General features: G+C 42.3%; 1 protein-coding gene across 9 annotated transcripts in view; it reads right to left on the reverse strand.

Annotated features, from left to right (window-relative positions):
- Positions 1–13342, reverse strand: part of HERC3 (HECT and RLD domain containing E3 ubiquitin protein ligase 3) — a 52980-nt gene that overhangs the window by 13791 nt on the left and 25847 nt on the right. For 7 of the 9 annotated variants that reach the window (XM_082316233.1, XM_082316232.1, XM_082316234.1 and 4 more), the window contains 12 exons: positions 12974–13065; positions 11821–11951; positions 11034–11194; positions 10433–10509; positions 9537–9661; positions 8931–8990; positions 6440–6551; positions 5533–5722; positions 3623–3786; positions 2932–3045; positions 1630–1653; positions 1454–1543 (listed from right to left, as the gene is read on the reverse strand). In XM_082316233.1, coding sequence (XP_082172359.1) covers positions 1454–1543; positions 1630–1653; positions 2932–3045; positions 3623–3786; positions 5533–5722; positions 6440–6551; positions 8931–8990; positions 9537–9661; positions 10433–10509; positions 11034–11194; positions 11821–11951; positions 12974–13065 — 1340 coding nt within the window. Of the gene's footprint in view, positions 1–1453; positions 1544–1629; positions 1654–2408; positions 2558–2931; positions 3046–3622; positions 3787–5532; positions 5723–6439; positions 6552–8930; positions 8991–9536; positions 9662–10432; positions 10510–11033; positions 11195–11820; positions 11952–12973; positions 13066–13342 lie in introns of those variants that run through there. The other 2 variants (XM_082316238.1, XR_014228644.1) reach the window with 2 other exon arrangements.

Consider the following 13342-nt stretch of genomic DNA (forward strand, 5'->3'; position numbering starts at 1 on the left):
AACTCAGTGTGAACACAACCCTGATAAGAGTCAGAGAGTCCCCAAGGGAAAGCAGTGTTACTAACACACCAGGCAGGGAGTCAGTTGATAACCACACCTTGCAAGGCACCAGGGAACCTATTGCATACAATTCAAAGCTCTCATCTACATGGATTTTCTGGCATTGGGTAAAGCACAAAGTCCAGTCAAAGCTTTGACCACACATAGTATAGTCACTCTCATGAATCATCCATAGTAAGTGGCAAATTCACATTTGTAAATTCCGTTTAAAAGTCAGTTGGCCCAGAGACAGAAATCCATTGGAAACCAGGCTTCTTCCATTCCAGCCTCACAGAAGTACTGGTTTCCTTGGCCTCTAAGTGGTTCTCTTCATGAAGATCCTATCTCTCAGGGCAACAAAACCTTTACCAGCCTGCTGTCCTGCCAAGGTAAGGTAGATGCCCTCCTCACAGCAGTGTGCTGCTCGCAAACTGGGAGGCTGGAAACACACAGAAGAGGGTGGCAAAACGAAAGCAGGAGAAGGTGACTCCAGCTTCTGAGTGTAGGCCAAGCCTCCTCTGCCTTGCTGCGGGCTATGTGTTCAAGCAGCCATAGAAAAGCTAAGAGACAGATATTACATGGAACCAGCACCATGGCCACAAGTAACTATGATGACAGTTTCCACCCTGAAGGAACCTGACAAGCAAGGACCTCGGCAAACTCGTTTCACAGAGGACGGGGCTAGTCCTAGACCCCAGCTGCACTGGATGAGGGCCCAGTGCCCAATGCTATGCGCCTCCCAAGAGCCACCTGCATGAGCAATGCCTGGCGCTGGAAGGTTTACACTGGCACAGAGGCCAGCTGTCCCTGTCACAGCCTGGCTGGGAGCTGGCTTGGCTGCCACCTACAGGGCAAGGGTGCTGGAGCCGAAAACCTGCTGTGAACACGCTCCCAGAGAGCCTCGGGTCTGCGCCCTTCACTGCAAATGGGTGGGTGAGCTGCTGACAACAGCTGCTGCTTGCAACCACGAACAGTGTCAGGAGCTGGTCTTCAACCCTCACTTCTGACAACCGCTCCTCCTACACCAGGCAGAAACTTGGAAAAAGTGCCCACTTAGCTGAAAGCTTGTCTACTTTTCCAGCCTTACAGCTCCTCTAATAGACACCTCACCTTACTTCTTATCCTTGGACTACCATAAATACACAAGCACTCCTTCCCTATACAGTTTAAATTTCCACCACATGCACATCTGGCAGTTCTGATGTTACCAAAGATTTTGAACTGAAAGACACCAAGCACTGCCTCTGCAATATCCAGGACAAAGAGGTTCTCCAGCTACTCTGCTCTCCTGTATCTTGGAAACAATAAAGTGCTGTACACACTAACTCCCAGTGAACTCCTTTCCTTGCAGGCACCAATGCAAAAGGCAGGAAAAATGAAATGGGGCAGGTAAATTGGGAGAGAGAAGGATTACCTGCATCTGTAGTTCTGCGTCTGTCTGTAACATTTTGGTCTTAGCCTGAGCATCAAAGATGAAAGGATAAGAACAGAGTGTCACAGCATCCTGCAAAAAAGGCAGGCACATTGGTTCCTCTTCACAGCTTCCATAGCACTTCTTTAAGTAAGAGTAATGAAGAACAATTGTCTTACCTGCATGATAGATGGTCTTACTTTCTGTGAAGTAAAGAGAGAAATATGAAAATCTTTTACTCTTTTGATTTTGCGTCTTGTATTTTTTTGGACAGACTAGTTCAAAGGTGACCCAAAGAAAATTTTTCTCCTCTGGGACCAACAACCCAGTTTTTTCCTCTTAAAGAAAAGCATGGGAACTTCCTTCTCAAGAAAATGCACAGGTCTAATTCAAAACTTGCACATCAAACGTTACTAAGAGGACTAACTGGCACAGAAGCCTGTGCTAGCCTGCCATAAGTGAAACCTACTCTTATGAAGAAAACTACCTCCAAGGCAGAGACCATACAACAGGAGAGACCATAAGGCCACAACAGGACAATATATGACCACTTCTGCAATGCAAATTACTCCTCTCATTAGCCATATCAATACATTTTTAACTCTTTTTAACTATCACTGTTACATAAATTTGAGTCAATTATTGCTCTGCTCACTAAAAGTAAGCACAGAGCAGCACTATTTCAATGATGGAAAGTGGGGGACAGGGGACACAGCACACAGAACATTTAGAAAGTCCATAAAAACACACAAAAATTCTTGCTACAGTCATGTTTTACTCTTGCAGCATCCCTTGGCAGATGTTTTTTGGTGTTTTCTCACACTTGGGATTCCTTTCCTTGCTATAATTAATCAATCTCACTGGGTTCCTACACAGCATATTCCAGCCCTAAGTTTAGTTATCTATCTCCTTTCTTACAGATGGGAAAGTGAGGCAGAAAAGAGGTGAAGGGTCTTACCCAAGGTCACCCAGCAGGTTACTGGAAGAGCCAGGAATAGAACCCACATCTCTTGAGTCTTGGTTCAGTCCCCTAGCCAGAACGCCACACTGCCTCCTCTTACAGAGCAACATTTTAAGATCACTGGCTACATTATTCACAATACCTGCCTAAACAGCAGAAGTAAAGGGTAAAAATTATAATTTTAGAATATAGGATTTGGCTCCTGAGGTCTCGATTACATTAAAAGGATCCAGTGACTGAATTAATCCCCTTGTGCAAGGACAGAATGAGATTCACATGAATAATCACAGTGATTGTTGCAAGCGTTAGGTAAATATTGTTAGCTCCAGCTCTTCCGACAGCCTTATTTTAAGTCAACTTTGTCAAGCCACTGAGTACCCAAATCTGAGAGACTTAACATATAGATGTTCCTATACTGAACACATTACACTCTCATTAAGGATATTAAAAATACAGATCTCTACAACCAGAGACACAAACATGGACAGCTATTTCAATGACTATATATAAAACTTCTTACCATTCCAGCCTGATGTAAGAACCACATGAGATAATCCTCCTGAATGTCCACCAAGCTGGAAATCTCAGGGATATAAAACTTATCATATTCTACGTGTTTAACCTTCTGATTTACCTGGTGAAGAAAACAGATGGTTTTTAAAATATGGATACATCCAGCATTTTTCTTAGAGCACGCAGGTTTGCTTTAATAAAAGCAATTATAGCAGCTTGCAACAACAGAATCATAGAATCGTTAAGGTTGGAAAAGACCCTTAAGATCATAGAGTCCAACCATTAAATAGGTCCCAGAAAGTCTTGCAAAATCACATAGTCGCTTATATTTTAGTACGAACCAAGAAGAATTGAGATAAACCTCTTTCTGATTTATTTTAGTTCCCCCTCCACCTCACCCAGACTAACCAGCACCAACACAGTGGGCACAGAAAGCATCATGAGACAGTGCACACAGTCTGGTGGCTCAGCAGCAGCGTTCTTTGGGGTAATTTTTTCCTAGTGTTTGAGACAGGACTAAACAATCTTCAAGTACCTTGAATTCAGGAAAACCACTAATGTTTTCCCCACGTGGTGTCTTGGTGGACAATGACACAGCTCACAAGCCATGGCCATGACCACTCTGCCCCTGCCAACTGGCAAAGGGCAGACAAGACTGAATCATCTTGAGCCAACACACGTCCAGGCTTTCCTCCTACCTTGTGGAGTTTCTCCAGAAGTCTGAGAGCAGCTGTAATGTAGCTACTGAACAGGACTGGGATCAACAGTGTTTTTCTTCCACTGAGGAGGTAAACCACGGCACCTTTATAGAGGTCCACTAGCCTGAGGAAATATCTTGGGCACACTTGAGACCACCAGTTATCTGGAAAGCAGAGGAACATCAATATAAATCCTGAATTAAAGGCCACAGTAAGGGGTTACAGCTGAAAATAGGGGAACGCCCCTAAAGATTAATTCAAAAAACTTCCCTATTTCTCTCCTAACTGTAGCAACAGGAAAGCGAGCAAAGAGTCAGCTAGATACCAGAAATTGAAAAGCTCTTCCCTTTCCACTCTCATACACCCACCCCAGTCATTATCAAGCTCCAATCCCTGATCAGTGTGAGAGCCTGAATTCAAGGTTTTTCAACCTTCAATTCAAGATACTGTTTCAAATATCTTGTATGCAAGATACTGTGATCTTGCGGGCAAACCATTGTCTCTCATGAGTGATAAGAAAGCACTTGCCTGGGCAATTCTCTGTAGTACCACATACTTTTCTAGCAGGTGTCAGAGCACATCACCTGGCACATCTGCACTAACAGTCTGAACTCCCCCTCTTTAGAAAGGCTGACTTCTTTCTTGCCACGGACAGGTAACCCTCACCCCTCCTCTGAAGGGACCCTGACTATTAGCTTCTTTGCTAGAACCAATCTACCTGCAAATTAGAAGCTGGAGCCTGGGAAACCATCACATCAACTGTTAGAAACAAACACCAATTTATCCTCTCAAGTGTCAGCACAACTACAGATTCTGGCAGGCAAAAGTATGATTTCTGTATCACTACCTTTACATTTCTGTATGCTAACAACCATAGTGGACTACGTACACTGAGCAGAGGAGAAAACTGGGTTCCAAAGCCTCTTTGAATAATTAAAAAAAAAAAAAAAAATCACTAAACCTCAAAACAGATTTCACTGGAGCAATACTCCTGGAGGTCTGAATGCATTACATAGCATTTTACATTATAATACGAGATTTAGTGTAAGATAACCTTATGAAACAGAGTAAGATAACAAGAAAAGTAACAGCTTAGCAAACATGAGTAACAATCATTAAGCAGCATATGTTCTGCTTAACTTAAAATGAGCTCATAGGAAATAATATTAGCAGAAATAAGAAGACTCAGAAGTTGAAAAAGAACTGGGGTGTTCAGCTTGGTCACGGACTAGCCAATAGGTTTTTCTGCACCTTATATAGGATAAGGTAACTTTATGTTATATTTAGTATATCCTTTTATTTACCTTACACAGAAAGGATATTCTAATGTGGACAAATTTAAGAGAATAAGATCATTTAATCTTCAAGATATACAAAATCTGTGTTCACAGAGAGGCATGAAAATTTATCTGGAACTGAGTCTCTGAATGTAGGTAAACTAGATAAGGTAAATTAGATTAACCTCCCTAGTAAGTGTTCTTTGAAATGATATTTTACTTCAAATTAAAACAATTCTTAACATGAATATTCTTTCTCATTTATTATCCACACCACTGTAAATTTTATACGTTTTATATTATTGTAACTAACTTCCCATATCTTACCTGTATGGCACATTCTTCATTTCCTCACAGTTCACGTTTAAAATTCAAATTTAATGTTTATAATTCTTTTTCATGGGAACATAGGTTTTGGAGGGAGGATTCCTTGAATGCTTTTGGTTGACAGCTGCTTTTTAGAGGTGACTGCTTCATAACAACACTATACCACAAATAATACCCGATTATCATTGCAGTCGTTGTAACAGAAAAATTAAACCAACACGAAAACATGACTGAAAATCCTAAAGGCAACCCTGTGTTCCAGCTGGATGCTGAGAGCAGCATGCATCTTAAATGCCAGCCTCTTACCAAGAACTTTGCTGGGGTTGGTATCTAGGCGCAGAATAGCCATTGCTAGAGGAAGCGTTAATGTGATATAATACTTTGAGTCTTGGAAGGGTGGGAATTCAGGGAGAATCAGATAGATCCTCATTGCCTCGACATCTGGTGGTGAGCTGGACAGCTGAGGAATCAAAAAACTTTCAAAGCTCTTCAGTATCTAGAGGAAAACAAGACAAAAGAAGGCAACTTATCCTGGGCGACAGAGAACCTACAATGTAGACGATGTGTAAGAACTGATGAAATGGAGCACACTCAGCATGGGTGGACTTAACAGCTTTTGCTGATGAGCTCTTAAGAATACTCCACAGGACAGGACTAAACTCTGATTTTTCCAAAATGCACAAACCTTTGGGTAGGTTTTTCGAGGGCTGGTTAGAGGTTAGTTAACCCCTCTTGTTAAGGTCACATCCCTGCTTTAAAAGTCAAACCCAGAGTAAAAAAACTCCACCTATAAAGATTATAGCTAAAAAACAGCATGGGAAACAAACACAATTTTATCTAACAGCTCTGCACGCATGAGAAAAATAGTTAGAATAAACTATACAGCCATAAAGTACTCAACTCCTGACAGGGAATAAATGAGCACATAGTCGTTATTTACAAGCATAACATACACAGAATTAATTTCAGCAGCCATTTCAAGTATTAAACGCCATGAGATAAAACTTTTTAAAAAACAAGTCTTAGAGACACATTCTGAGAAGGTGAAAATCAGCCCAGGTCAGTGGAGAAGTATCCATTGACACTATGAAGGATGTGGCCTGCGGATTTGCAATACAACCCTTCCCCAGAAAAGCTGCCGTTACTTGCACATTACAGAGGGACAAAGGCTTTATTTCCCCTCTCAATACCCAGAACACTAGAGGTGCAATACCTGGTCTAGGAGAATGGAGTGCTGAGAGTTCATCAGCTTCTCAAACAGCACTCGGGTGGAGTTCAGGTCAATCCCTGGGATCTTCGGACTGGTTTTAAAATGTTCATCAATTCTTTAAAAAAATCCCAGACAAACAGGCTTAAGTTTAAGGAAGAGACACCATTACCCGTGTATTGGCATGGCCTGAGAGCAAGCAATGGGGAAATTACCTCTAGGGAATTAATCAGACTAGAAACAAAGCAGAAGTTGCAATCTTCTTGCTAAAGACAAGATGCACAACTCTCTGTTCTGAACTCCTCTGGGCCTTGATTAGAGTTGGGATTCTTAAAGAGAAACACTTTGTTGAAGCCTTTGATTTCCCCAGGACTCCTTCACTGACCTAAGAGCCTGCCTAGACAGGCCGGACTGCTTAAAAGCCTATAAAATATGTCTCGATCGTATGTATCACGATCCTCTGTGTTGTTTTCATATACACTACTTTTATAGCAAAATCTGTTTAATCACACTCAGTAAGAAAAGGAAGGGTGATGCATAGGAGAACATTGACTGCTATACAAGGGAACATCAGATGAGGGTTTTTGAAAGAAAACAGGGGAAGATATTCAGAGTAGCTTGATGGCAATTCTGCTCTCAAATTTTCTAAAACTGAACAATGACCACAATCAAAACACAGCACAGCTGAGAACAGTCTTCACATGGTCTTTAGCTGCAGCAAACATGTGCTGTCCTTTCTGCTGTGCTTGAAAGGCTGGAATTTACTTAGGCTACCTGTGTAAGAGGGATAACGAAGGCAAGCCTGTGGAGGACAATAGCCTAACAGCCAGATCTAGCAACACTGAATGCCCAGGCCAGCAGGTAAGTTACCTAGCTCAGCATCTAGAGCATGATCGGCATCTGTAGCAGAGGCTCTCAGCACCATTGTCTGCAGTAAAGCTGCACATAAAACCTTGCAGTTGCTAGTAAAAAAGGTCATTGCTACAATTCCATTGACCTCAAGGATTTCCCGAGTCTGTCACTACTCATCTGATACTGTGCTGTATTAGACACCGAAGGAAAAGGTAGCTATTAAAGATGGGGTGCATTTGTCAGTTTGCTGTTGTGGCTATAACGACACGAGAAGCTAAACATAGCCTGCTGTAGTAGGATGGCTATTTCCGTACCAGCACAGGCACCAGGATGGAAACAGCTCCTCAAGAGTCACACTGCGGTACAGAGCGCTTCAGGCTGTGATGTGCAGTAGTACTGGAGCGTGCCCCGTCACACAGCCATAGAAAAGCTGCTTTTCCATCCAACCCTGTGTGCCACAATGCTGTATTGCAAACAGGCCTATATGGCATTAGGATATTGGAAGGATATACTAGGGTACTTCTATCAAGTGCACCATGACATAAGGCTTCACATATAAAGGTACGTGGTTAAATACAGCCTCACTTTGGTGTATGGTGGCTTCAAATTTTATCATTCATTTGGTCAAAGATTTTCTGTAAAAGTGAAGTCCTGCACTAGCCAAGACATCATTAAAGTGGAAGGAGAACTGCATTGGGGTGATGAAGTCATAAACTTCACTCATTTCCACATTCAAAGGAGACGTGGGACTATTTACAGTGACTCAACAACTTGGATATCTCAACAAGTGTTTTAAACCAACATGATACAACTCTTCTGATGCAGTAACACGCTGCCTTGTCACAACACTAAAGAAGAAATCATTGGACAAGCGGAAAAACACAAGTATAATGAGCAAATTGTTTTCTTCTTAAAGTTGCTCTTGGAAAATATTACTCAAAGATTACTCAAAGTAACAAAGCTTTACTTCACCTAGTTACAGGTCATTTACTCATCACATTACCATAAAAAATTTCTCCTCCTCCTCATCTTATGCTGTTACCTCCCCAGCATTTACAGACGCAGGCAACACAACCCTTCCCAACGCACAGCCTTTGACTCAGCTACGCCCATTACAACCTTGTCACCACCTATTGTTGGTTACACCCATTTGAAATTTCTGCTCTTGTAAGCAGGAGCACAAAGCTTTCCACAACTGATGTCACCTAACAGGAAAGTGCTTCGATGCTGCCCAGATGTATTTTTCAAGTACAGCCTGTGTTGAAGTATACCTCCACACGCACCAGCCCCCACCAGCTAGCTCTGCTGGGTAAGAGACTTCAGATACTTGGCATCACCCACTTCCTTTAATGTTGTATTCCTATCCTTCTCTTTTAAAGATGTTGATATTCATTTCAAAAGGAAAAATAACAGTTGTGACAACTCCGAGGAATCTGTGCCGCTTACAATACACTCACCATGCACTTTCTTAGACCATTTGCCTTCCTTACCCAGCTCTGACCACCCACCTCTTTAGTGGACACTCTCTGCCCCCGTCGCCTGTCTGATCAGAAAAATCAAATCCCAGTGCAGCAGTGAGTGAAGTAAAGGGATTCCAGCCTGCCTCAAGGGAAAGCCACACTTCTGGACTCTGTTTGCCACTTACTTCTTCTCCAAGAAGCTTCCATTCCAGCAGGCAGCTGAGGACAGTATCTGGACAACATTACTGTTTGCAGCAGGAAGATAAAAGAAAACAGAGATAGAGGTTATGAACAGAAGCCCCAACAAATCTCTTCAGCTCTCTTCCTTCTATGGGAAACAATGTCACGATCACCTCTTCAGAGGCATAGAGGGTAAGTGGTTCATTCAGGATCATGAAACATCCCTCTTTGAAAGGAGGGATGTTAGCAGTGCCTCCTTTCCACCTATTCTGCCCTTCTCATGGCAGGCATACAGGGGAAGGAATTTAGTCAGTCTGTTCACAAGTTCTTGCTGCTTTTCATGAACTGGAAGCACACAACAAAGGACAACTTCAAAATCCATTTCCCACCCACCATTTGCAATGTTCTGAGGCAGCCTCAAATTCCTCTGGTTTTGCTCGGAAGCTCTAACCTGGCAGCCTTGTGACTGGCAACTGTCCTCCCCTTGGATACGACCAAGAACCACACTTGAAAAGGCTGCTAAATTTCAAGTGAAAGCATGGCACGGAAGCCAACAAAATTATTTAAATAGAACTTTCAACAAAAGGCTTGTCCAGTGCCACAATACCTACTTGACAGAATTAGAACTGTTCTTTTCTAAAAGCTTTTGCCTCCAGACATCTATAGTTTCATCATTTATTAAACAGGTGTAACGTGTTTCATTTATGGTCCGGAAATCATCAGCAGGCAAGGAATTCTGTGAGAAGATACAGATTTCAGCAAAGACAAGGCTTGTAAAACAATTCCTTCTTATTCATAATCTGTTTTCTATATATAAACTGACAGCTTCCTTAGTGTGGTCTCTGAACAGGCTTGGTTAGGAAGCTGTGGCATTACTAAGAAGTCCAAAAGGAAAGGCATGGAAAGGTATGGAAAAAAAAAAGATCATCATCAAATACATTTTTAAAAAGAGGAAAAGGAAAAAAACAAAATATCATTTCCTTAAACATACCAAAGCCCTCTTAAATACCACCACATATCACTACAGTCTTAGTACATTTATCCTAGACCTATTTCCACACCTCAAAAGTGTATGCCAAACACTTCTTGAAAGAAATAAGAAGACAGAAGGAGAAAAACCAATTTAGCATTCAGCCCTCCATCTAGTATATCTTGGCAAAACCCCAGTGTACATGGTCGACGGCCCTACATGTGGACCCCAGTGTCTCAGGAGGAAAGCAGCCCCTCGTTTCCAGTCTGCAAAGGAGACTGGACTCCCCTCCCTGCTGATCAAACTGAAATCAGTGTCTTCCCAACGACTCTTTGACATGCCTCTAAAGGAAGGCAACTTTCAGCCACTCCTAAAAGTTGTAAATCCCTGTAAAAACTGTCACCTTTGGTAAGGTTCAGAAGGCAGAATGGACTCCAAAGCAACACTTCATTTTCAGGAGGTATTACCAAAAACAAAAGATGCATTGTGAAGGCTGGGACAGGGGAGCAGACTTGAGAGGTACTTAATTTGTTTTACCTCATATTTGGAGCAAAGCACAAATGTTTGGTCTCCTCCAGAGAAGATATGTTTAACAATGTGATATTTACAGGCATCTGTTGAAGAAAGAGACACAGTTGTGTTAGAGGTTGATGAATCAAATTCCTACTCTGCCTTTTCCCCCACATCTGCACTGCCAGTGTCTCAGGCTTTACACTACAAGGAGCTCTGGGGTCCCTTGAAGGCCAGGCTGAAATCAGTTAGAATTCAAGTACTGTAACACTTTCTTGAGAGATACACGGCGCCTGGCAGGAGGGAAAAGTTGTAATTTTTAAACCGCAATGGGGGTTTTACAGAGAAAATAAAGCCCTCAGAAATCAGTATTAGTACAATTTCATGAAGGCTCAAGATCGCCAAATGTTGAGCTCTGCCATGAAAAGAGAAAGGAAGAGGGCACACATTAACAGAGAGAGCAAGAGGTCACCCAGTAATTTCCGTAGTGCATTTGGGACAGGAGCATGAGTTTCTTTTGCTATTCCAAGAACTTTCACAGAACAATGTCAAGATGTCTTTAGACAACCATGGGCAAAATGAAATTATTTATGTCCATCTGCGACTCCAAATCACGCATAGTACATACCAGGTTTCCCTGAGAGTTGCCCATTGTGAGCTGCCCAGTGACCCTTGACAGGAGAGGGACACTTAACATTGCAAGTGTGCCCCGTTCCCAGCTGGCCTCTTGTTCCACAGCCAAATGCATAGATCATTCCTGAAGAAGGCACAAAGGCTAAAGTGTGATGTCTGTAACAGAGACAGGTACAAAGTTTGGGCCTTGTTTAACAATTAAAAGAGGGGAAAAAAAAAAAACAAAACAAAACAAACACACACAGCCTAAAACTTATTCTCGGCTCCCCTAGGCCAGAAGCTGGTGCAAAGCAGCATCTTTACACTAGCACCAATGCTCAGTTTTTGCCACCTGATGGCACCAGTTTATGGGATGGAGCTCTTTAGGTGGAAGTGACAGAGAGCAGCATGTGCCAGCATACGGCTGGTATCGGGCTCACAGATGGAATTAGCTTAGTCATTTGCTAAGCCTTTATATATCAAAAGGCAACAACACAGCACCAGTGTTACTAGCTCTCTTTTCATGAAAGAGGCTGGAAACTTGTCACCAAAGGGGCTGCTGCTCTAAAGTCTTGCTGAATTATTAAGATGGAAAGGTATCTTTTACCAGGTTACAGCACAGCGATCAACCCCAATTAAAAAACAACCTCCTTTAGAGGGCCTTGAAATTCTTACGGGAAGTAAAATTTAAATTAACTTAGTTTTGACACGTAGGATGCAGAAGACTATTCCACCTATTTACAAGACTCGGTGTCAGCGTTAACCTCCACCAAAGAAAATTTCTGACTGCACACAGGACTCACCTGCCACAAGCAATCTGGGATACTTCACTGCCCATTAGCTCAAGAACTCTTCGGGGGTTCACTTCATCATTCATGGAGTCATGTCCCAGTTGCCCGCAGGAACCTGCACCGAACGTGAACACCCCTCCACTCTGTTAGCAAATCAAACAGCATATTCTCCATTTAGGGACCCATAACCCAGTAGTTTCTCTCTGACTACAGTTGCAGTACGAGCCCAAGCTTAGGCAGAGATTGCTGGGGATTTCCAAAGGATTCAGAAAAGAAACCTGGGTTCTGCTAATGCAGCTTCCAAATATCTACCTTGCCACCCATCAGAGACTGACAGAATTATCTTTAGGTATGTCTACACTAATCCAGCTTCCCCCCACCATCACAAGATAAGTCTGAAATCCCAGCAGGTTTAAACATGGCTGAGTAGTGCCCATTTCCACAGTACTTTACACCCATCTCTGTCAGCTGCTGATCAAAAGGACTGTGACCTTTTTCCTTGAAGAAGAGCTTCTACATAACTGATCTTCTACAGTGTGTTTCCCACGGGAATCCCAGTGTCAGCTGTTTTAATTCATTTTACAGTGAAGAACACTGAGGCACCAAAAAAGGAAGCAACACCTAGGAAGCGGCAGAGGCAAGGCAAGAACTGAGCAGTGATCCACCAAAACCTAGCCCTGTCCTCTGTCCACTAAGCTATACACCACTTGGAAACAGCAGGTTTGGAACTGAAAACCTCTTGTAAATGCTGCAAGGGACACTAATGTTTCATTTAAACACCCATTCGTTTTGACTTGCCTTTTATTCTGATGCACAATACCACTCTCCTTTTATCTTCCAACAAAATGCTATTTTTACCCCTTTGGATATAAGTTTGTTAATTTTTTTGCTCAAAGCTATTTTCTTTGAGCAATTCACCTGAGTTTTACTATTCATTGTCATGGATTACTAACATCATCATCTTCAAAGACAGCAATGGAACATCTTGGCAATGAATCTCAGAATACATTATAATAAGACTATACTTTCCATTTAGTTTCTTTTACTGGAGTCGGATGGAACATGGTTAAGTCAATCTATTCTTTTCTACCATTACCCAGGAAACTAATGTGAAACCATCAGGCAGGTGAGATAGCAGCCAAGGTTCCCAGGTGAGCATCTTTACCTTTGTCAGAACTGCTGTGTGTTCCTCTCCACAGCTGATGTAAACAACCTTCTGAGACCGCAACAGCTTCACATGACAAGGGGATTCTCGGTCTGCGTTGAAGACAAAGAAAATAAAGGAGCTGTTTCATAAACACAAACCTAAGTGTCTGAGAAAACCACTGGCAGTTTGATTTTCAGATGTGGTCTGTGTGTGCAATGGAAGTTTTAACAACTGCGGGAAAAAAACCCATGTCCTTGAGTACTTTGCTGCTGCTTTCCTCCTCCAATTCTTAAAAGATTTGTCCTGGCTCAAGGAAAATTGTCCAGAGCAAGAATGCAAATATTGAGAATCTTGTATAAACTCAGCATGCACTTGCAGTTTGGGAGG

This window comes from Platalea leucorodia (genome assembly GCF_965183815.1).
Source record: "Platalea leucorodia genome assembly, chromosome: 6".
In the NCBI taxonomy this organism is placed as follows: Eukaryota; Metazoa; Chordata; class Aves; order Pelecaniformes; family Threskiornithidae; genus Platalea; species Platalea leucorodia.